The 25,456-nt window shown below is 36.0% G+C and overlaps 1 protein-coding gene across 11 annotated transcripts in view; it reads right to left on the bottom strand.

Moving 5' to 3' along the window:
- The window catches only part of Vmat (Vesicular monoamine transporter), a 283,110-nt gene that overhangs the window by 52,194 nt on the left and 205,460 nt on the right, over window positions 1-25,456 (bottom strand). For 3 of the 11 annotated variants that reach the window (XM_067771420.1, XM_067771419.1, XM_067771417.1), the window contains exon 2: window positions 3,914-4,562. In XM_067771420.1, the coding sequence (XP_067627521.1) occupies window positions 3,914-4,544 (631 nt within the window). In that variant the 5' untranslated portion in view covers window positions 4,545-4,562. The other 8 variants (XM_067771413.1, XM_067771415.1, XM_067771416.1 and 5 more) reach the window with 8 other exon arrangements.

The following is a 25,456-nucleotide window of genomic DNA, read 5'->3' as shown; positions in this document are numbered from 1 at the left end:
GGTTCTTTTCTTTATGGGGAGTATTACCGACGCTTTGTTGGGATGATGGTCTGGAGTCATAAGGAGGCATCCTGTGGCAGTTCTGAATGCGTTCTGCCGCTTTCTCCAGTGTGTTTTTTAAGCTCCGCGTTTCTTTGAGGAATTTGTAAATGCCCTAAACTTATGGTGCAATTGTGTTGCAAGTTCGCCGAAATGCTGTTCTGATAAAAATATACAAATGTGTACAGAGATAAGTTGAAAAGAAGCGCCAAGTAGCTAAATTCCTCCCTGCCAAGGGGTTTTAATATCGGCATGACAAACCCGTCCGAGCTTACTGCGTTTATTGGTTTAGAAAGATTTGGCTTCTTCCACCTCTTTGGATTTGATGGTAATTGGAGACGCAGTGTGTTCACATGCGCGTCTGATGGCCATCCACGTGGTTGTGTCAACCGAGAAATGTATTACGTATTGCCGACAGAAAGCGCTGACTCATTTCTTCGCATCCAACAGCACTTTATTTGGCAATGTGCTTTGTCGAATTTGAGAGGGGCTTTACGGTTGAACATAACTAGAGGTCAGAGTTCTTTAGATGTTCCTCCAATTTAGCCCTTCTGTGCTTATCCACAAGCTGATGCGCAAGTTTATGTCCTCAATTTGGGCCGCCAAGGTGTTGCTATCTCACAAGGCAACGCTCTCTCGCCAGGGTTGCTGCTACCGTTGGAAAGTTTGGTCGTATATCCGGAATTCTTTTCAACTCTCTTCTCACTACTCCTTTTCTAGCTATCGGGCCATCTCTTTCCTTTCAGCCTACACATTTCAGAGAAATCTCACCAAAAATACAATATGATCCAATAAAGAGATTTCCTTGAAAACATATTCATGAACACTATTCGGGTTAGGTCAGGTTAGGTGGTAGCTGCCCTGGTAGGGGAAGCTCAGTTGGACAGCATGAAGGCCCGTTGTGATACCACATAAAATAACGGTGGCGTGGCTATAGCTACTTGCGTAGCAACGATATATCTACATTCGAATGAGACCGATCTCATAATAAAATAAATCCTTCTGACATCCAAGTGAGTGGCGTCCGAAATACTTTCGCCAAGTGGCCCGATGATTCCACCTCATCCTCCACAATACAGTTGCAGTATAATGCGGTTTTCGGTATATAGAGACGTACCGCGTGGTTTTCCATTGGACAGTGCCCTGTCAAAACCCCGTTGACCATTGATAGATGACTCTTAGTGAACCCAATTATTTCGGCAGACCTCCTGCCATCCACTTCCAGCCAGAGAGATCTACATCCGGTTCAATTGTACCGATGCGGGATAACTAAGAGATCCGTTTGACTCTTCTATTTGCTAAGAAGCTATTCTACGAAATGGTTTCGGGGTCCATAAACTCCGTAGATACACACATACCCACATATGTATGAGGATATACATCCTTTTTTATATGTATAAAGGACTATACTGTTTTTCCACTTCAATTCTTCATAAACAAACATTAAGAAAAATCCAGTTAATGACTAACAACAACCCCACAAATTACAAAGCACTAAAGAATTGATGTGCAGCTATAGAAAAAAATCACAAGATGGCACATTCATTACGTTAAGTGGAGCGATAATATTTTTTTTCCTGCGGTACGAGCTGAAGTCAGACACACCGAGTCATATTTTATTCATGAATTGGCGATAACTCAGAATGTGGAGTCTGGGCATAAAATAAGTGTGAAATAGCAAATCAACGAGAAACGGTAAATGGACAGCTTCCAGGTGATTGAGCAGAACATTTGAATTGCTTAAATTACCGAATTAAGGTGTGCTAGATAAGTTGATGAGAGCAAATACAAATAATGAAAGAAATAAGAGGAAATAAAAACGAAAAAAAACAAGTAAGGAAGGCTAAGTTCGGGTGTAACCGAACATTACATACTCAGCTGAGAGATATGGAGACAAAATAAGGGAAAAGCACCATGTAGGAAAATGAACCTAGGGTAACCCTGGAATGTGTTTGTATGACATGTGTATCAAATAGAAGGTATTAAAGAGTATTTTAAGAGGGAGTAGGCCATAGCTCTATGGGTAGACGCATTTAGGGATATCGCCATAAAGGTGGACCAGGGGTAACTCTAGAATGCGTTTGTACAATATGGGTATGAAATGAAAGGTGTTAATGAGTATTTTAAAAGGGAGTAATCCTTAGTTCCATAGGTGGACGCCGTTTCGAGATATCCCCATAAAGGTGGGCCAGGGGTGTTTCTAGAATTTATTGGTACGATATGTGAATCAAATCAAAGGTGTTAATGAGTATTTTAAAAGCGCGTGAGCCTTAGTTCTATAGGTGAAAGCCTTTTCGAGATATCGCCATAAAGGTGGACCAGGGGTGACTCTAGAATGTATTTGTACGATATGGGTATCAAATTAAAGGTATTAATGAGAGTTTTAAAAGGGAGTGGTGGTAGTTGTATATGTGAAGGCGTTTTCGAGATATTGCCAAACTGTGGACCAGGGTGACCCAGAACATCATCTGTCGGGTACCGCTAATTTATTTATATATGTAATACCGCGAACAGTATTCCTGCCAAGATTCCAAGGGCTTTTGATTTCTCCCTGCAGAAGTTTTTCATATTCTTCTACTTAATATGGTAGGTGTCACACCCATTTTGCAGAGTTTTTTTCTAAAGTTATATTTTGCGCCATAAACTAATCCAATTACCATGTTTCATCCCTTTTTTCGTATTTGGTATAGGATTATGGCATTTTTTTAATTTTTCGTAACTTTCGATATCGTAAAAGTGGGCGTGGTCATATTCGGATTTCGGCCATTTTTTACACTAATACAAAGTGAGTTCAGATAAATACGTGAACTGAGTTTAGTAAAGATATATCGATTTTTGCTCAAGTTATCGTGTTAACGGCAGAGCGGAAGGAAAGACGGTCGACTGTGTATAAAAACTGGACGTGGCTTCAACCGATTTCGCCTTTTTCACAGAAAACAGTTATCGTCCTAGAATCTAAGCCCCTGCTAAATTTCACAAAGATTGATAAATTTTTGTTCGACTTATGGCATTAAAAGTATCCTAGACAAATTAAATTAAAAAGGGCGGAGCCACGCCCATTTTGAAATTTTCTTTTATTTTAGTATTTTATTGCACCATATCATTACTGGAGTCGAATGTTGACATAATTTACTTATATACTGTAAAGATATTAAATTTTTTATTAAAATTTGACTTAAAAATTTTTTTTTTAAAGTGGGCATGGTCGTTCTCCGATTTTGCTAATTTTTATTAAGCATACATATCGTAATAGGAGTAACGTTCCTACCAAATTTCATCATGATATCTTGAACGACTGCCAAATTACAGCTTGCAAAACTTTTAAATTACCTTCTTTTAAAAGTGGGCGGTGCCACGCCCATTGTCCAAAATTTTACCAATTTTCTATTTTGCGTCATAAGTTCAACTCACCTACCAAGTTTCATCGCTTTATCTGTCTTTGGTAATGAATTATCGTACTTTTTCGGTTTTTCAAAATTTTCGATATCGAAAAAGTGGGCGTGGTTATAGTCCGATATCGTTCATATTAAATAGCGATCTGAGATGAGTGCCCAGGAGCCTACATACCAAATTTCATCAAGATACCTCAAAACTTACTCAAGTTATCGTGTTAACGGACAGACGGACGGACATGGCTCAATCAATTTTTTTTTTTCAATACTGATGATTTTGATATATGGAAGTCTATATCTATCTCGATTCTTTTATACCTGTACAACCAACCGTTATCCAATCAAAGTTAATATACTCTGTGAGCTCTGCTCAACTGAGTATAAAAATACACAATTTATTGTCATTAACCATAAAAGAGCTAAGCGACTATTAAAAATGTTTGTAAATGTGGTAATAAACAATTTTTTTAAATTCAACTCACCCACAGTAGTCAATAACATATTATCCAATAACAACGCAATGGCCACAATGATCAAGACGAGTTGTCGTGAGCCGCGCCAACCGATCATCCAATTCTTGAATATTGCCCACGTTCCGGCGGCGCGATAATCCTCCTGTCGACAATGATCCGGTGGTGGTGGTGGCGGTTGTGGGGCCATATAATGGCGTCCCGGTGTCTTGATAGCCGCCGGATCTGTTGTTGAGTTTTGTGTCGGTATTGGTTGTGGTTGTTGTATTGTTGCGCCACCGACGCCAAATATGCCAACGCCTGCTTCGCTGGCATGTTGTGTGCTGTTGTTGTATAGTTTGTTGTTGCCATTTTGTTGTTTCGGTTGTTGTTGTGTTAGTTTTTGTTCGTTGTTCAACTGTGCTGGATTGTTGAGTTGTTGTTTGAATGGATTCTTGCTGGGTGTATCGTGCTGATTGAATGTTTTGTTGCTGTGTGTTGAGGGTTGGGTTGTTGTTGTTGTGCTGAATGATGTTGTTGCGTCGTTGAATGCTGTTGTTTTTGTTGCTGCTGCTGTTACTCCCGTTGCGGATGATGATGCCAAATGACTGGTGATGTGCTGACTGAAGTTTTTTGCTCCATCTCCAGAATCAGTCGATTGCATTGCGCTATCCGCTTGTTACTGTGGGAGAAAATAAGTAAATTGGTATTGTTCGGGTTATTTAGAGACGTATATTTTGTGTAAAATAAGTTAGGTTAGGTTGAGTGGACGTACATGGGGTTTGTGCTTTGTTCAAGTTCAATTTGATTTGATAGATTTGACGGACTGCAGTCTTACAGAAAGCGAAAATTATTGAAAATCAAATGAAAACTCCATCCCAAGTAGTCCGAGAAACCTATCTAAGGTATTAAAACTTGATTCCAAAAGACTCTAAAACGAGCTGAGGAACTTGGAACCACATAAAGACTTCAAATTTTTTTAGGAATGGACTAAGAAATGTTATAAGACCATCAAGAAAATGTACCCAAGTACAGAAAAACCAGTTTCAGAACTACATATTAGAATCAGTATTACTACATACAGTACATTACTACTATTTTGATATATGAAAAGCTCTTTACCCCAACCGGAACCACTCGAAGCAGAATATATTTCACAAGCACTAACAATTTTGCCGCACGTACCCAAATGTTCCAAGGTCCAAAAATCTTTCCCGACGAAGTGGAGATAGTGCCAGGTTCTAGTACTGGACCATTTTTTGTGGTAAGAACAAAAATTGCAGAATTACGAAACCAAATTTTACGAAGTGTAATGCTTGGTAACAAGAGTTCTCGCTTAGAGTTAAGCATACCTGCTCACGACAGTTACATTTCTGATTGGGCATTATCCATGAGAACAAATGTAGGGTCACTGGTTATTCGCTTATCACTTTCACCTCAGGTGCCCGCTGATTTACAATTTTGTAGCTCACCCTTACTTCTAGCTATCGCAGCGCACCACATACCAACTTCAGAGAAAGCAGACCAAAGGTCACACTCAAAGGCTAAGCAAATACTCTTGTTATGACAGTCACAAGATGTAGCTTACTTAATGGTGTAACAATATTCGCAGACGATATGCATAGTTGCCGATTACAGAAGGCTAATAAAATTGCTCCCGAAAGAATTTGTTAAAAGTCTCTCAGCTGTGAGATGTTTCTGGACTAGGAAGCTTCCAAAACATCCGTGAATTTTCGTTTGTGCCAAGAAACCCTGACTTTAGATTTAATATAAGTCTGGGGTTTCTGGTAACTAGTCATAGCTATCCTTATTAATTTTTGTATAAGAGAGCTCTAAGCGAAACGGGTTATGTTTGTGTAGGAAGTTTTATGAAGTTAGGTTGTATGCACAACACGGAGTACTCGGACATACGGGATTTAAATTGTTGGGGTAAATGGGTTCAATGTAAGTATAGTCGGTCGGTTGATTGGTGATCAAATTGTGTTTGGGTACCAATTTAAACTCACCTCATGCTCCGTTTTATCTTTATCTTCATTTTTCTAGGCCGCCGGTCCGGAGTTGGTCGCTACTAAACCGGAAGTAGCTTCACCTGCGAAAATCTGACCAAAGACTTTAACTGGTACTACAGGGAGCAGCTAAGCCCTACCAGCTTGATCCGATTCTGCTTGTTTGGGATAGAGCTTTCCGTAGCATCGTGATGGCTGCGATTGAAATCCAAAAGGGGAATAATTGTTTAATGCGAGTGTGGAGTAGCATTGCAGCTGAGTGCCATGACCCATAGATTTTAACAGGAGTTACATGGGCCTCCGGCTTAGCCAAGGTGATGGTGTGTCCACTCACATCATCATTTGGTACCAAAGTAAGCGAGGCATGGGCGCTGGTCAAGTGTGGATTTAACGCGTGTGCATTGGTGCATTCTGAGATTAGGCCGACGATGGTAGATACTTACGTAAATTAATTATTTTCACTGGCCCAGGAACCCTCTCAGCTATTGGAAGTTTGCAACATTGATTTTTTTTCAAAAAAAAATTTAGCTAAAATAGAGCGAAAGAATAAACTACTAAGAAGTAATAGAGTTCATCATTTAATGAAAGCGAAAAGTTACTCAGCTCACCATGTTAACATTACCAAAAGAGGTATCGCCAATTGACGATTGAGACATGACAGAAATGTGGAGTTTAGTTGCTTTAGCAACTACCGTAAGGAATTCCCAAAGTGAATTTTACTTTTGTTTCTGATCTCCAATTACAGAACGAGCTAACTTAAGCTTTCCGTTCAGCTCCATTCATTTTCAGTCCAAAATCTCGATCGCGAATCGGTAGACGGTACTGATTTTTTCGGTTAAGGTTAACGATATGTTAGGTAAAGACCACACCCATTTACCAGAATTGATAAATAGGTATTCTTACCCGTCCTTAGGAGATTGTATACGCAAAACTTTCGTTTTGTAGCTTAATGAGTCGTAAGAGATACCATGTTATATGTGTACCTATTTTTTGTATTTTTATATTGAAAGTGGGCGTGGTTCTCTAGCGATTTTCGAACTTTCTCCTGGAGCTGTTTCTCTTTGAATAGGAAAGGTGGACTCCGAACTTTGTCGATGAAAATTAATACGCAATAAAGATATCACCACCGGAATCTGATGGAAAGATATTTTTATAAGAGATGCTGCCACGCCCATTTTTTTTAATTCTAAGTCGGAAGTCGTTTTGAAATTTAATCAACTCTTGATAAAAGTAAGTTACTAGATTAGCGAGCAAAATATTTTGCCAGCAAAGAAACGATAGAGAGAAAAAATGTATTTTGCTTTCCTAAAATTCCTTCTTTTGTGAACACCCCTTTGCTAGTGATATCACATCATGCTCATAAATCAAATCATATATTCGCATAAATTAAATATTTCGTAAGTCGTTTTAAATTAAATCAAACGTTTGATAAAAGTAAATCACTATATGTATTAGCGAGCAAAATATTTTCCAGCAAAGAAACGTTAGAGGGAAAACATTTCCTATGCTTTTCTAAAATTTCATGCTTATAAATCAAATCATATTTAAATCAAACGCTTGATAAAAGTAAATTACTAGATCAGAGAGCGAAATATTTTGCTACCAAAAAAACGGTAGAGGGAAAACATTTCCTTTGCTTCTCTAAAATTTCTTCTTTTTAACACCCCATTGCTAATGATATCACATCATGCTTATAAATCAAATCATATTTACGCATAAAATACATATTTTGTAATACGTTTTGAAATTAAATCAAACCCTTGATAAAAGTAAGTTACTAGATTAGCGAGCAAAATATTTTGCTAAGAAATGCGATTACAATTCAAATGTAATTATTTATGAACCAAAAGTGTAAGAAAAGCTTATAAGCAAGTAACAAAAAAAACCGACGGACTACACGGCACACAAAGCGGATCAAAATAAAAGTTAAGTGGGTGATGAATGATTGTTATTAGAGAAGAATGCGTAAGATAGAGGGTTTTTGTGTAAAGAAGGTTGAGACATCGTCGCGAATATGTATAAAATGAGGGAAAATACAAAAAAAAATAATCGGTAAAATATATGCGTAACTAGGTATGAAGAAAAAAATCTTACAAGCTAAGTTAACTTGATAGTAGCAAAAGAGTGAGGGTTCAGCTGAGTGCTGGCCAAAAATGAAAGTGGCTAATAGACTAAAGCTGCTTAGGTTTGCCGCTGTCACAGCACTACTTACTATGGCATATTGTTTTAGCTACTTATTTATAAGTATGATATACGAGCTTATATGTTTATTACAAAGAACTTTCACTAGTGACTCCGTGCTTGCCTGCAATATGTTTTATGGGACCAATCAACAAGAACGCCGAATTGTCGTTCCTTGCTTTACGCGATTAAGTAAAAATTGGGGCAGTTGACTTCATAAGGACTGCAGGACCCATTTTTGATTATTCCCTGTCATTCCGAAGTTAGGGAAGAACTCTAATCTCACTTTCAAGCACTTCACAGCCACAGTATGACCTCCTTCCTCTTAAAAACTTTGAAACACCTAAGCGATCTAGAAATATGAAGGTGGAATGATCGTGACCAGGTTTGGACCCCGCAACATACTATCGAGAAAGCTCTAAGGTGATTGAAAATCGAATCGTATGACTATCACAGTAGAGTGGGAGATGGAGGTTCTGTCCCAGAAAAGGTATGCTTATAGTGTTACCAGAAGTTTGTTCGACAAAACTGAAATCCCCCTTTAAGAACCGGGACATATGTAGGTCTTACTTTCAGAGGTTTAGAACCCACCTTAATAAATGCCTTTAGATCGGAAAAATTGTGTTATTACGGGCGAAAAGACAGTCACCCATCATGAGCGTAGACTTTAATTTTTTAGTGCAATGCCATATGAATTGCACTGATCTTAGACACTTTTAGTCCACGCCTTTCTTACTTGGCTCATTTCCAACCTTGCCTTCTTTTTATCCAATCCTACCTTATTGGGACATCAAACGAATATGCTTCAATAGTTGCACCCTCCTTTGGCATCTCATTGCCTCTTCATTACTCTCATACCCATGTAAACGGTGAGAAAGGATAGGTTCAAAGAGTGGCGCATGTCATAGGATGGTGTTCCGTCACTCTTTTTCTGTTTCTCCGCCTCAAATACAAGAGTGAGAAGCTGCTGAATGGCTTACTTTTTATGACGACTTGGAATTCCTCGGCAGTGGTTAATTTCAGGACACAATGAATTATCTTTTGCCAAAACACTTCGGTAAGGTGGCCAGGTGGCCAGGTGGTTTAGATCCTGCCCACTAGGTTTAAATTCCAGCAAAACGAAATCGTCCTATTTACTAAATCCCTGTACTTAGGCCATCTTCCATTGGTGGAGTGTCGCGGATACTTGGTTAGTTATTTGCTCTATACTTGGCAGCAAGTGCCATGGGAGTTTAAAAAGCCTTTGACACCTTCAAAAAAGGGGGATATGTTCAAGAGTGTTCCATCGCTTGTTCTATGATATGGTAATCAAGCTGATCGCCACAGAAAAAAATGTCTGGCGAAAAATAATTCCCATTTTGGAAAGATTATTACTTGAGTACAAGAATTTTATGTAGGAGATGCGGCAAGGCAAAATGTGTGGAGCTAAAAAGCGCCACAACTACTTGATCGACTGTTTAGCTAAGGCGTGTGATTACAAGAGACATCCTTTTTGGTGGCGTGAGATTCGACAGTCCTTGTCCTTTGACGATGTGACATGTTGCATGTGAGTCCAGCCTCATTATAATCGCTACGCTCAGTGGAAAATTTTACCTGGGTTTAACAAAATATTACTAGTTCGATACGTCACTATGCTGATAGTAAATAAATGTACAACAACAGCAAGGCAAGCTAAGAGCGAAGGAATATTTCACAATCATGTCGCCATGAGCTGAGAGAGAGGTTGAACTGGCCGGTCCATAAGGACCTCCCATAGACTGAATGAGTCCGTAGTGTTCAGGTAAGAGCGAAGAAGAAAGAGAAATAATCACACATCATGTAATGATCAACTAAGAGCGAACGTGACATTACTCACACATATCCACGAATATAACAAGAAGACAAACGTGAATATGAGTACAGAAATGAGAAATAATAGGGAACTGTTCGAGAAGGCTGTTTGTTAAAAGTTCACATATACTATCATTCTTTTTCATTTAGTAGTCGCTGAACAAGCAGAGTAGGAGCATCGGGAGACACTTTTGCATGTCTAATGTTAGCAAAATATTTTCTTTAATTTACTCCTACCAACACAGTGAGAGTTCCAATTTTGGTGACCAATGGTCTAGACCCTAGGATAACTAATTGAACGAGGCAAGAGGGAGTATAAAAGCAGCCTAAACCGGGGAGTAATCAAAAAAATTGATTTAAATACGCTATAAGTGGAGTGCGCGAGTAATTTGATTGTGAAGTACTACTACCAAAGTAGTGTGGTCAATAAAAGACGCTTTGCTATACTGAGTATTTGAGTAATTTAATCGACAGTTCAGGGACTCTAACTATAACAGAAGATGTAGAATAGTCAATGTGTCCTAAAAGTTGTTACAATATGTATATTATAAAAAATTTTAGCGTGCAACAATTGAAGTTCAAAATTATTTTTGTTTACATTGCTTGTATTGTAAATAATGTGAGGAATATTAGCAACACTAAGGGATACTATCATCTCTAAGCCGATAATAAGCAGTCACTTGTATTTACATAAACAAATCAATCATTATGTATACACATATGTACATGCACGCAGCGGAGAGATACACAAGTATGCAATCATCGGTGGAAGTATTATTCACATATGCACGCGCATATGGCATATGTAGTTTATAGCTAGTAATTTTATAGCTGGTAACTAAGTAGTAAATTCTAGAAGAAGAAACGCCTAGAAGTATGCGAACGAGAAAACCGAAGAGTATAAAAGCAGCAGAAGCTGTGGCATGAGGAATTCAGTTTGTTTTGAACATGCTATCAGTTGCGAAGTGAAGTTTAATTGTGAAGTACTTTCAAAGCAGTATAATAAAGACCATTTTGTAATACAGAATATTGGTGTGTTTTACTCAACAGTTTAGCGATACGAACGTAGGCAGAAGTTTGCAAATAAGCGGAGTTCCCTGAAATTCGTTACAATAATATTAATTAGCACCTGATATATATGTATATAATTATACATAATACCTATACTTTTTTATTCAACAGAATTGCCTACCACAATTGACAGTAAAAAAGTACTGATTTACCCTTATTTATTCATATACATATATTCAATTTTAAAAATTTTACAACCAACAGACATTGCCCTATTGAGCATTATATTACACATCTATATTTTATTATTGTTATTTTCAATATTTTTTTTGTATAATCACATACACTCATTATTTATGAATTAGTCTAGAATTAAATAAAAACAAGTAATGACTATACTGTCTTCGGCTTTGCCAATGAATTCATACCTTTCATGAATGGGGCTGAACAATAATCTTATCCCGTTCGTAATCTCCAAATAATCGGATGTATAAGATAAGAAATATATAGTGAACAGATGTACATACCTAAACGATTTTTAAGATAAATATAAAATAAAAATGGCAAAAAACCCCCTTATCTGAATGATCGGTTGTATAGGATATATATTATATATAGCTCCGATCGAAATGATTTTTACAGGAAATCTTCTATGATATATTAGAATATATATCACAGTTTCACGTTTTTATATTGGAAACTAGGGGAGAAATGGCCAAAAATCTTTCTATCTGAACGATCGGTATGGGATAGTTATATACTATATACATATAGCTCCGATCAAAGTGATTTTTCAGGAAATCTTCTATGATATATTAGAATAAATATTACCAAGTTTAACGTTTTTATATTGGAAATTAAGAGACAAATGGCTAAAAATCTTTCTATCTGAACGATCGGTTGTATGGGATATATATTATATATAGCTCCGATCGAAATGATTTTTTCATGAAATCTTCTATGGTATATTAGAATAAATATCACAAAGTTTAACGTTTTTATATTTGAAAATTAAGGGAGAAATTGTCAAAAATCTTTCTATCTGAACGATCGGTTGTATGGGATATATATTATATATAGCTCCGATCAAAATGATTTTTTCATAAAATCTTCTATGATATATTGGAATAAATATTACCAAGTTTAACGTTTTTATATTGGAAATTAAGGGACAAATGGCTAAAAATCTTTCTATCTGAACGATCGGTTGTATGGGATATATATTATATATAGCTCCGATCGAAATGATTTTTTCATAAAATCTTCTATGATATATTGGAATAAATATTACCAAGTTTAACGTTTTTATATTGGAAATTAAGGGACAAATGGCTAAAAATCTTTCTATCTGAACGATCGGTTGTATGGGATATATATTATATATAGCTCCGATCAAAATGATTTTTTCATAAAATCTTCTATGATATATTGGAATAAATATTACCAAGTTTAACGTTTTTATATTGGAAATTAAGGGACAAATGGCAAAAAATCTTTCTATCTGAACGATCGGTTGTATGGGATATATATTATATGTATATAGCTCCGATAGAAACGATTTTTTCATAAAATCTTCTATGGTAAATTAGAATAAATATCACCAAATTTAACGTTTTTATATTTGAAAATTAAGGGAGAAATTGTCAAAAATCTTTCTATCTGAACGATCGGATGTATGGGATATATATTATATATAGCCCCGATCAAAGTGATTTTTTCAGAAAATCTTCTATGATATATTAGAAGATATATCACCGAGTTTCACGTTTATACTTTCTAAATTAAGGGAGAAATGGCCAAAAATCTTTCTATCTGAACGATCGGTTCTATGGGATAGGTATACACTATATACATATAGCTGCGATCAAAGTGACTTTTTCAGGATATCTTCTATGATATATTAGAAGATATATCACCGAGTTTCACGTTTATACTTTTTAAATTGCGGCAGGAATGACCAAAATCGTCTTATCTGAACAATCGTTTGTATGGGAGATATATGTTATAGTGGTCCGATCCTACCGGATCCGACAAATGTCTAATATAATACAAAAATACATCCTTGTGCCAAATTTCATTGGGAGATCTCAAAATTTGAGGGACTAGTTTGCGTTCAAACAGACAGACGGACGGTCATGGCTATATCAACTCAGTTCGTCGCCCTGATCAATTCGGTATATTTAATAGTGAGTCTATCTTCTATATTTCTCAACGTTACAAACATCGGACCAAAGTTAATATACCATTTCATGTTCATGAAAGGTATAAAAAACTCTCACGCTATTGTTTTTATTTGCCATCCTTAATTGATATTTGAATATTCATTAGCAACAACATGTTGTATCTTTTCTTATTAGCACATCTTGGTTCAGGTTAGGAAACACGTGTCGATTTTAATATCAATTTACATGTATGAAATGATAATATGACAGAAATATTTACATATTTATAAAATCATAGACGTTCAAGAAGCAACAGCTTGCTTGGGCAGATTACCAGAGTTATTATATGGGCTAATTTCTATCTAACGACGTTTTTAATGTTGACATACGAAAAAGAAGAGAAAGCGAAAAGCCTAAAATATATTTGTGGTGTAGTATATTTAATACGTATATACAGCTGTGATGACGAAAATGGCAGTATTAATTTTTTGAGAAAGACTTTGCAAATTAAACTCAAAAATGTTTTCAGAAAATTCAAAAATTCGAAAAATGTCGAGAGTTTTCTGAATTAGTTTGATCATGCAGTTTTGTAGCATACATTTAATTTAAAATTCAGTTATAGGTCTCTCAAGATTTTCTTTCATATAAAAATTGGTGATATGGGAGAAAATATAAAACACCCTTCGGAATAAAAATTGTCAAAATCAGCGCGAATTTTGAGAGACCTATAACTTGCATTTGGTGAGACTAAAATTGATTTAGCCACAAAACAGCATACTTAAAAATTCAGAACGCTCTTATTAAAAATATCGAAGTTTTCGTAAAATGTTCTCGAATTTTCGAAAACTATTTTGGCATTTGTTTTCATTGTTTCACTTACACACTTTATAAGTTTTTAAAAAAATTAAAAACATAAACAAAACAAAAAAGGTGAAAATAAAAATTGCTAAAAATTTTTGCTATTTTCGTGCTTGCAACTGTACATTTTAGGGTGGGTCAAAAACTAAAGAAAAAATATACATATATGTAGATGGAAAAGATTTTTCGTAGAGGAAGTGGTCCAAAGCCATGCACAAGGAAGCTGCTTGCATGAGCCTCGAATTCTATACTCTTATACGGTGCAGAAATTTGGGCAAACGCAATGAAATACCGGAAGAACCGAGTCGCCCTCACCTCGGTCCAACGCAGAAGGGCGCTGCGAATAGCTTCGGCTTACCGCACGGTCTCGACTGAAGCTGTACTGGTCGTTGCGGGAACCATACCGATATATCTTCTCGCTGGGGAAAGAAAAGCAATATACGACAACGGATCGCAAGCGAGTAGAGCTGTTGTTGCCAGGGAGGCGCGAGAAGAATCCATTCGACGCTGGAAAGAACAGTGGAGCTACAGCATCGTAGGGAAGTGGATTAGGGAACTAATCCCTGAACTAAATCCATGGTTGAAGCGACCACACGGAGAGGTAGACTTTTATCTGACCCAGTTTCTAACCGGACACGGTTACTTCCACAAATATCTGCACATAATGGACAAGGTTGATAACTCGAGCTGCCTGTACTGTGAGAAAATAGACGATATACGCCACACCTTCTTCGAAAGCGGGCACTTTTCCGATCGGCGAAGGAGGTTAGAAGATGTACTTGGCGACCTATCCCTGAGCAGTGTCATCAATAACATGACCTGTCGAAGAGATAGATGGGATACGGTCAGCACATATGTGAGGCATATACTTATCAGTAAACGCGAAGACGGATGCCTAGCCCATTAGCGTGAGGGTAGCCATAGAGCTCACCTAGCGCGCAAACATACCCGAGGTAATGCTTAACCCGGTCCATGGTACGGGGATTTTCGCGGGCCGTGGGAGGTTAGGTTTTAGTGGGTAGCCCTTCACGGAATAAGGGAGTCCTACACTTGGAGGGTCTCGCAGTGAGGCTTAAATATCCCGGTCAGTGCATAAAGCATTTCCTCCTTCCACAAAACATAAAAAAAACAAAGTTAAGTGAATTGGTATAATTATTCCATATATGCCTTGCGTGAAATTAGAAAACTGTGATGAGCACAATCTTCCCATTAGTATTTGGAGCCCTAACTTGGTGACCATTCCAGAAAAAAAATCGATTCGACTTAACCAGAACTTAAACAATCCAACAATACAGAATACCGAATTACATGACCGAATTCCGCCAATACCAAATTCTGACAAGACGAAATCCGTACGAAAATCCTCACAAAAATCCCTATCAAATATTAATATTGTTTAAAAAAAATTGCTTCAATTTTTCCATTGCAGTATATGTATTTGGCTTTCTTGATTGTGTCTGGCCCATTTTTTAAATTTGTCAATATTTTGAAAGTCGAGATTAAGATGTGCACCTCGGGATTAACGTGTGCTTCCGGCATATCAGCTATTCGTGGTTTGTTTAAAAAACCTTTGAAATTTGTTGAATAAAAGCTTATTTTTTTGTAATAAAACAGAGCTTAGAGAGAAAAAAACTCTGCAAAAAAATAAAAAGTTTTGGAGATCCTTCCTCGCAAAGTACACATTTTTTTATATTTTTACAAAAAAAATTGAAAAAATCCGTAATGATTGTTCGTTATCTTTGAATCTGCAGGGCCTACCAAAAAGTGTTGTATTCATAGTTTATAGAAAATTTTATTACCTTTTAAAAGCTTCAAATCGTTTTGGAATTACTCAATTCTTTCTTGAAATATATATGATTAAGTGGACCCAATTTTTTTTTGAAAAAACGGTTATTCGTAAATAACCCAAAAACGTTACCATAGAATTAAAAATAACCTTGATTTTCGGAATCAGGGGGTGATTTTACATAGGAATTTCATAATGGCGTCTCTGGTGTATTTTGGCTGTAAACCAGTGTAATAGGTGGAAGCGACTGCAGTTGTATACAACGAATGTGACCTAATCATTCTTAAGATGAATAAAACGAATACACTCAGCTAAGTTGCGATACTCACCAGACACTGGACTATTAAGGTCCATGCGTCACTAATAGAATTGTGAAACATTAGCCGTGTTTTTTTTACATATATATACATCTACATTTGCGGGTGAAAACCCTTTATGATCACTTATATAATGTTTAGGAGAGCTATCTAGCGGAAATTATTGAAGACTTGCGGCAGTGATAAATAACTCTCCTCAAAACGGCTTGTTATATATATCGGAGACACACATCTCTGTTGGTCGTAGTGTTAAACCTATAGCTGAATCGGTCGCGATGAATAGTGTTCTCTTACCTTTTTCAGTCATAGAAGTGGAGAATAGTGTTGAAATAAAGTTGAGAGACACATTTCAGCTGCAACTGGGTATAATGCATACTGTAATTTAGCTTTACTAATTTTCTGAGCAACAATTTCATAAGTTTAGAGAGAGTTACACACTTAGCAGTCCTTATAAAGTTTAAGTGCATATGCATATACATGTAAAACAAAACATAGCTAATATATCAAATCGCATGCCCAACGTCTTGTCAGTGGAAAAGAAGTGGAGCAAGAGAAGTTTCTTTCTAGAACTTACATATTTAAATCCTACGGAATAACTACTGTGGAAGGGGAAGAAAAAAAGTAAGGCAGACGGAAGAAAACCGAATAAGCAGCTGAATTTCTAAGCGAACTAAAGAGCGGAAGGGATCACTAAAACGAAGGCAAATTTTGAACTGCTAGGAAATTCTGTTCTGAATTTCGATGACGAATTTAAGACAAACTTTTGAGCGGATAAAAATTTGCTATCGAAATCAGGTAAAATTTGTAAGCAAATGGAAGTAAGATTACGATTTTGACTGGAAAAGTTCGGTGACAAAATTTAGGACAGAAGAATTTTAGCTCGACTTTGCTGGCGACTGCTAGTTTGCTGGGTGAGTTTTGGAACGAGCCTTTGTGTAAATAATGTGCGATTTCTCCGGAGAAAATTAAAGGCGAATTGGCTTCCAAATTTCGACCACGATTTGTGAGCCAACCTTTCTTAATCTATAGAATATGTTTGCGAGGTGTATGTCCAAATATGTGCAGGGCAAATTTCACGAGTATTTGGTACATAAACCATTTTTTTTAAATAGAACATTTCAATTCAAACCATAGGGTATATATATACGTAGTCAATGAAAACTTTGTCAATTTGCAATTTATACCATTTTCCAAGGAAATTCAATTTTCATAATTAATTTAGACTGTCGATTGGAGGCGCACTTTGCCAATTGATGCTGTAGCAAAAGAGTGAGGGGTAAAGGAAAATGCACAATAACATTAGTATGTATATGTACATAAATATCTGCCTATATGCCCCAAATGTAAAATCATGAGACACTCCGTTTCATGTGCCACTTCGTTTCAAGTAGAAATGGGGCTGCAGCCCTCCTATGCCCAATTAAAGATGCATGAGATTAGAAAAACGTATTTTGCTCTGCTATTGCATGTAGTGCTGTTTAGTTTTATAAACACATTTGAGCCAATACAAAGCTCTGGTTTATGCACAAATAAACGGAGGGAAACGTTTGGGAAATTCTTCAATCAGTGCTGAAACATTATTGCTCTTAATAAACTTTATATTTTAGTGCTGTGACAAAATTTGGTAAATCTAGCTTGATTGTTATCGGTTCGTACCAGTGAATTGTCAAATAAATGCACTCATACTTTATTCGCTATCTTTACCACTCTTAGGCCCGGGTTTTCAATCTACTTTAACTAAAGCTTAAGCTGAGCTTAACCGGCTGATCTGGCAGGCTTAAACTCTGGTTAACCTATCAGTTATTTGCGTTCGTTCGAAATGGCGTGGAATATACCTAACAAGCATTTGGGGTTAAGTACTATTAGAGTTCATGTTGATAACTAAGTATACATACTTCTAAAATCTCAAGAGTTGTCTCGAAACAGTGGCTCAATTCGAGAATCATAGTAAAAGGGGGAATTTTTTATAAAGCAAAAAAATGCTATTACTTAAGTTCCAAAAATTTAATTCCTAACTTGTGGTTCTCTAACCGTACTGGAATGTAAAATTCCATACTACAGTATTTTCGCGAAAATAAAATAAAACATATATAATTTATTTTTGATTGATTACGCTTCATTTCACCTATCATCCAGGTGTTTATTTCTCACAATAAACAGCTGTTGGTTTTGGTGGTACCACCATGAAGATTATTTTTCAACTCCACCTCAACTCGATATCCAGCCTAGGATATCAACTGGAGAAATGTGTTGAATATTCATTTGAGAACTGCACATTTCCCAAAGTCTTTCGAAAGTTGGATAATAATTGGAAAATATTATTGACGTTGGAGATCAACTCGAAAACTCTTAATTTTACAAAATTTCTCAAAGGTTGGTAGTGATTGGAGAATGATGTTAGGAACTAGATATATATTTCGCTGGAGAAAGTGTTTCCATGTTTGTTGGGTAAACAAAATCCAGTTGGTGTCGTGTCTACGAGCCTCCTGCGATTTACAACCAGATTGAATGAATTTTTGTATGTGTGCGTTTCGGGTATTTGACGCTTGCCCCGCGACTATCAAATAAAAAGCAATCAACCAACATTTACATTAAGAAACTGTAGCGTTCGGTCGTGAATATGTCGTCATCGGATGATGACTTTTTTACTTGCAACTACAGCAGTTTTATTAAATAATAAAAAAATTAATAAAAGTTTTATTAAATAATAATAAAAGCTTTACATTCCATAAAGCTGGTAAACATTGATAATTTTCAATAAATTTTAATATGAATTGCTGTTCTTCCGCGCACTTCTTCATTTTGAATGTCGACACAAACTAAATACAACACTGCTTTTTGTCAATCACACCCCGCAACTATCAAATAAGCTAGCGTCAAATGAAAAAATCAAAAATTTTTGATTTTCATCAACGTGTAGCCGACGACAAATACGTGTGTCACGAAGCCACCCGACTGCATTAACACACACAAAATTCAGTCAATCTGGTTGTAAATCGCACGAGGCTCTACGAATTATCTAGATAATAAAAAACCAGTGTTGCCACACGAAACAAGCATACCTCAAAGGCCGTTTCAATTTGATTAGAGTTCAAGCAAACTTAATTTAAGCTTAGCTTAATCAACTACTCAAAAACCGGGCCTTAATATGCTAACCTTACACTGCGCTTCACTTACAACGAGCTAAAATCAAACTAATCACCATGAGTTGGTTTAACACAGCTTATATATGTTTAGCCTGGCAATATGCTGCCTTCTTCTCGCTTTATGCCTCTATCGGCGTCTGTATAATTAGCGCATTACATTCTCCAATGTTTCTCTGATGTATTGGCGTCTCCCTTTTGCCCTTCCACCATAGCTTTATGCTTCGTTTTTTACGCAGCGTTATCTCACCGTTTTTTTATTGGTTGGAGTTTTAGAATAATTATTATTATTAAGAATGCCCTGTCTTAGAATTTGGTAATGGATGAAAAATGTATTCAATTTGTTTTTAGGGAGAGCGCATTAGACACAATTACAGAAAAACCTGCTATTTAATCGAACTTAATTGATTTTAAAATTTTGAGCCAATTCTTTTACAGATCAATCTGCAATCTTTGAGTGAGATGGAACGTTTTATATCTTCACTCGTTTACTCCTACGCTCTCTGAACTCCCTTGGTAGAAGCTTTTAACTACGCTCATGCTTTAAGTATAAATATGATATGTTGAATGCTCACTCTCAAGGCATCTTTCAATAACAAGAACAACGATACGTTTCAATAAACAACTTTGACTTTCAAAATTGTTTTTGTAAAAATGTTCTTAGGCTTTTATCCCAGTATTTGCTCGCTTGTTAATTTTCTATGCTCGCTTGAAAAGCAAAAGAATAAGAAGAAGAAGATGAAGAGGAAGCGCGTATGCTTTTTGACACTTGTCTTATTGAGGAGATGTATGCACTTCTATTTTTCTGGTTCACTCTCAAACGCACAATTTGGTACACAAACCTCATACACCCACACACTCACAATCACTTACACACTTGCAGACTCGCTATTAGTTTGCTTCGTTTAAATTCAATTAACCACTGTCAATTAAATCAAAAAGCTGTCATAATTGACGACTTGTGCCACTGCTTCCTCTTCCTTTTCTTCTTCTTCCTATTGAGTGAAATAGATAGCTGAGAGTCGCTTCAAGAAAGTTGCGTAGAAGTTACTGGAGGATAACTTTGTAGTTGTTTTTATAAAATTGTTTTTTTTTTGTTGTGATAGGGTTAGTTCATAAACGTTTTTCAGTTTAAACGACTTTTTTAATTTAATTTTACTATTTATGAAAAAGAATTGATGTCGTTATGCCCTTGCCTGTATACCGAATGTTTGGGTTCATTCACAAGACACCAACGTCGGCATGAAGTGGCTATAATTTAATTTAGATAAAACTGCTGAAAGAAAATTCGACAGCGCCACAGTGCGTCCATGCTTTCAATAGCGGATAACTTCCGTTTTATTATTGGAAATTTTAAAAAAATATTGTTCCAGGTTCGAATTCGAGCTCAAGGCCTGAACAATACATATAATAATTAACAAAAAAGGGATATAATCTGACATGAGAAAATGTAAAACGCGTGGAATATATTTGTCCTATTCTAGACCATATCTAATATACTCAGAGAACGCTCCACTAATGCTAATAACTTTTTTGCAGAAAATCGCAGGACCACTATAGCATATATCCATGGGCGATATTTTTGAGAAAAGAAGATTTTTGTTATATCTTCCTCAATTTATCAGATTGAAGCTTCAAACTTCACCATATGCTTTCGTCTATAGCACATATTGTTGTCTGAAAAAATGGATGAGATCGGTCGTATATATAGCATATATCCCCCACAACAGATTGTTCAGAAAAATCAGAAAAATCATAGGGATCCGTCCTATATATGATATGTCTCTCTTACAACCGATTGCTTAGATAAGAAACTTTTCGTAGTTTCTGCCCCATTTTAATAGCTAGAAGCTTCAAATTCCATCAAATACTTACGTTTACGTTTTATATTTCTAAGATAAGTGATTCATTGTTATAGCTATATCATGCAGACCACAAAAAACGTGAAACTTTGCATCCTCACACAAAGTACCTACCTATTTGTATACTCAGCGTGCTTTGAACAGAGTATATTAACTTTGATTGGATAACGGTTGGTTGTACAGGTATAAAGGAATCGGGATAGATATAGACTTCCATATATCAAAATCATCAGTATCGAAAAAAAAAAATTTGATTGAGCCATGTCCGCCCGTCTGTCCGTTAACACGATAACTTGGTCAATTTTGAGGTATCTTGATGAAATTTGGTATGTAGGTTCCTGGGCACTCATCTCAGATGGCTATTTAAAATGAACGATATCGGACTATAACCACTCCCACTTTCTCGATATCGAAAATTTCGAAAAACAGAAAAAATGCGATAATTCATTACCAAAGACGGATAAAGCAATGGAACTTGGTAGGTGACAACGGGCGTGACATTTCCCACTTTTAAAAGAAGGTAATTTAAATGTTTTGCAAGCTGTAATTTGGCAGTCGTTGAAGATATCATGATGAAATTTGGTAGGAACGTTACTCCTATTACTATATGTGTGCTAAATAAAAATTGGCAAAATCGGATGAAAACACGCCGACTTTTAAAAAAAAATTTTATTAAAGTCAAATTTTAACCAAAAATTTAATATCTTTACAGTATATAAGTAAATTATGTCAACATTCGACTCCAGTAATGATATGGTGCAACAAAGTACTAAAATAAAATAAAATTTCAAAATGGGCGTGGCTCCGCCCTTTTTCATTTAATTTGTCTAGGATACTTTTAATGCCATAAGTCGAACAAAAATTTACCAATCCTTGTGAAATTTAGTAAGGGAATAGATTCTATGACGATAACTGTTTTCTGTGAAAATGGGCGAAATCGGTTGAAGCCTGGCCCAGTTTTTATACACAGTCGACCGTCTGTCCTTCCGCTCGGCCCTTAACACGATAACTTGAGCAAAAATCGATATATCTTTACTAAACTTAGTTCACGTACTTATCTGAACTCACTTTATCTTGGCACAAAAAATGGCCGAAATTCGACTATAACCACGCCCACTTTTTCAATATCGAAAATTACGAAAAATGAAAAAAATGCCATAATTCTATATCAAATACGAAAAAGGGATGAAAAACACCGTAATTGCATTGGTTTATTGACGCAAAATTGAACTTTACAAAAAACCTTGTAAAATGCGTGTGACACCTACCATATTAAGTAGAAGCAAATGAAAAAGTTCTGCGGCCACCGTGGTGTGATGGTAGCGTGCTCCGCTTGCCACACCGTATGGCCTTGGTTCGCACCCCGGGCAAAGCAACATCAAAATTTTAGAAATAAGTTTTTTCAATTAGAAGAAAATTTTTGTAAGCGGGGTCGCCCCTCGGCAGTGTTTGGCAAGCGCTCCGGGTGTATTTCTGCCATGAAAAACTCTCAGTGAAAACTCATCTGCCTTGCAGATGCCGTTCGGAGTCGGCATAAAACATGTAGGTCCCGTCCGGCCAATTTGTAGGGAAAATCAAGAGGAGCACGACGCAAATTGGAAGAGAAGCTCGGCCTTAGATATCTTCGGAGGTTATCGCGCCTTACATTTATTTATTTAAATGAAAAAGTTCTGCAGGGCGAAATCAAAAGCCCTTGGAATCTTGGCAGGAATACTGTTCGTGGTATTACATATATAAATAAATTAGCGGTACCCGACGGATGATGTTCTTGGTTACCCTGATCCACATTTTGGTCAATATGTCAAAAATGCTTTCAGATATACAACTAAGGGCCACTCCCTTTTAAAACCCTCAGTAATATCTTTAATTTGATACCCATATCGTACAAACGCATTCTTCAGTCACCCCTGGTCCACCTTTATGGCGATATCTGGAAAAGGTGTCCACCTATAGAACTAAGGCCCACTCTCTTTTAAAATACTCATTAACTCCTTTCGTTTCATACCCATAACGTACAAACGCATTCCAGGGTTACCCTAGGTTCATTTTTCTACATGGTGATTTTCCCTTACTTTGTCTCCAAAGCTTACAGCTGAGTATGTAATGTTCGGTTTCATCCGAACTTAGACTTTCTTACTTCTTTATTTTATATTTGTCTTAAAAATCGCTTAGCTATGTACATCTGTTTACAATATATTGCATATCTTATACAGCCGATTATTTGTATATTACGAATGGGATAAGATTATTGTTCGTCCCCATTCATGATAGGTATGAAGTCTTCGGCACAGTTGAAGACAGTCCCGTCCTTGTTTTCTTTTAAATTGTTTAAAATTTATATGCCCATTTAGTGTGAAAAGCTAAGAAAAAAAGTATTGTGCACTTGAACTTAAATCTAATTAAAGCAACAACATGCTTGTACTCACTCACATTTAATAACTAAAACTTTAATTATTTATGAGCACACAGATTTTTTTATTTTCAAAGCAGCGCATGTGGTGCCGTTATTTGAAATTATTTTTTGTTTTTTTTTTTTTTTTACTTAAATAAAATACACAAAAGCCAAGTTTGAAGTGACTAAATAATGCAGCTTGTTTAATAATTATGTAGCTACTTTACATTTGAGATTCTCAAACACTTTTTGTTTTAATTTATTTTGTTGTTGCATGCCGTCGAGCAAAATAAATGCACTACTTCCTATTGTGTGAATTAATAAAATTATTTACAAAGCGTGGACTATTTTAAGATTTTAGCACTTTTTTTTGGAAGCCAAGAGACAGACTTCACATTAGAGCGCGTACCTATATATTTATAAATTATTCATAATTAAGTTGATTAAAATTTGTAATATTATTTTTGTTTCATCACTCGCTCACTAAACTCTTTAGTTTATAATTGAACTTCAGAAAAATCTCTTGATTTCTCAAAAAAAAAAAAAAAAAAAAAAACAAAATCCTACAACATGCGATCACTTTGCCTAGCGCACAATTAAAAAATCAGTATCTTTAACAAATATATGAATTTCTTGTTATCTATTTTGAGATCGTACGTGTAGCATTTCAAAAGCGCGCCAAAAATTAACTTATGTAGCTGATCTTGTTGAGCGTAGCGCGATCGCTAGCTTACTTTTATCTAACGGGTTTGAATACCGACAAACGACTCAAGTTGTTGGTTGTAGCAAGACAATCTCAGGGAAGCAATCTCAAGTAGGCATCATCTAAACAAAAAAACATACATACATATCTATTCATGGTTGCCACACCATGTTTTCATTTGGGACGAAAAAAAGACCAAATCTCAAAAAAACAAGGACCAAATTTTTGTTTTATGTTATTGTGATACAAGCAATTCGGCAATTCACAAAAGTGTCTAAGTCGTTGTTAAATATAAAATTATAGGATGTTTCCATGGTTTCCTATACAAAATTTTAGTAAACATAGCCTTAATTCAAACTGCACAAACAAAAACAAACTTTACTTTTAGGTATTGTATTTCCACATTTCTAGGATAAGTCTATGGCCCCTATTATGAGACAATTCCGATCTTCGACTGTGGTCGAACGAACTTCCATTCGGTATTATGACGCACATTGGGGACAAACTTTTCAAAACCACCTACATATCACAAATATTAATCGATTTTAATTATTTTTGTACATACATTTTTGTAATTGAATTCTGAAGTGACTCACATCGCCCGATTTTTAAAATTAATTAGAAAAAAATTTTGAAAAAACAAATTCCAAAACTTTAAAAAATTGTTTAAACAAATTAATTTTGCAAAACGAATGTCAATTAGCAATACCTACTATCTCTTAAAGTGTAAATCATTCTCTTGAGTTATGAGCAAAAATTGTATGTCCCGAAAGTGATACATAAATACGTATTATAATATAAAGTTCTGCAAAGAGTAGGCTATTTCGCAACAAATTGTTTAATAAACAAATTAATTTGAAGAATCAAGCGATGTGAGTCTCTTCAGAATTCAATTACGAAAATTTCTGTGTAAACATTGTTGCAGTCGATAAAATTAGTGCTTAATCCCCAATGTGTGACGCGCGTTCGATGAAGGCAAGCGTTATTGTGAATTTCGATAAATTCAAAAGTTCACAATAGCACATCTCCAATACTCTGTCAAATAAAATAAAATAAATAAACAAACGCAGAACTAGTTATTAAATACAAATATTAAAAATAAAATTATAACTACGACGGAATTGTGGTTTGATGATTCGTCAGATGAAGATGAAAGGTTACTGGTGCTAGCCAGAAGAAGAAGACGGGTGGGGGATGCTTCAAATCCTTTGGAAATGAATTCAACCACGTAAGTGTAGCTTTCTAAATAAGTTGTTAAATTGTTGAAATTAAAAGATTACGAGTAGGCTGAGCTGCATCAAGCAAAGTTGTATTTCTATAATGTG

Source organism: Eurosta solidaginis, chromosome 3 (genome assembly GCF_040869045.1).
Source record: "Eurosta solidaginis isolate ZX-2024a chromosome 3, ASM4086904v1, whole genome shotgun sequence".
NCBI lineage: Eukaryota > Metazoa > Arthropoda > Insecta > Diptera > Tephritidae > Eurosta > Eurosta solidaginis.
Note: the sequence above shows the minus strand (reverse complement) of the source record. Positions and strands in the feature narration are given on the sequence as shown.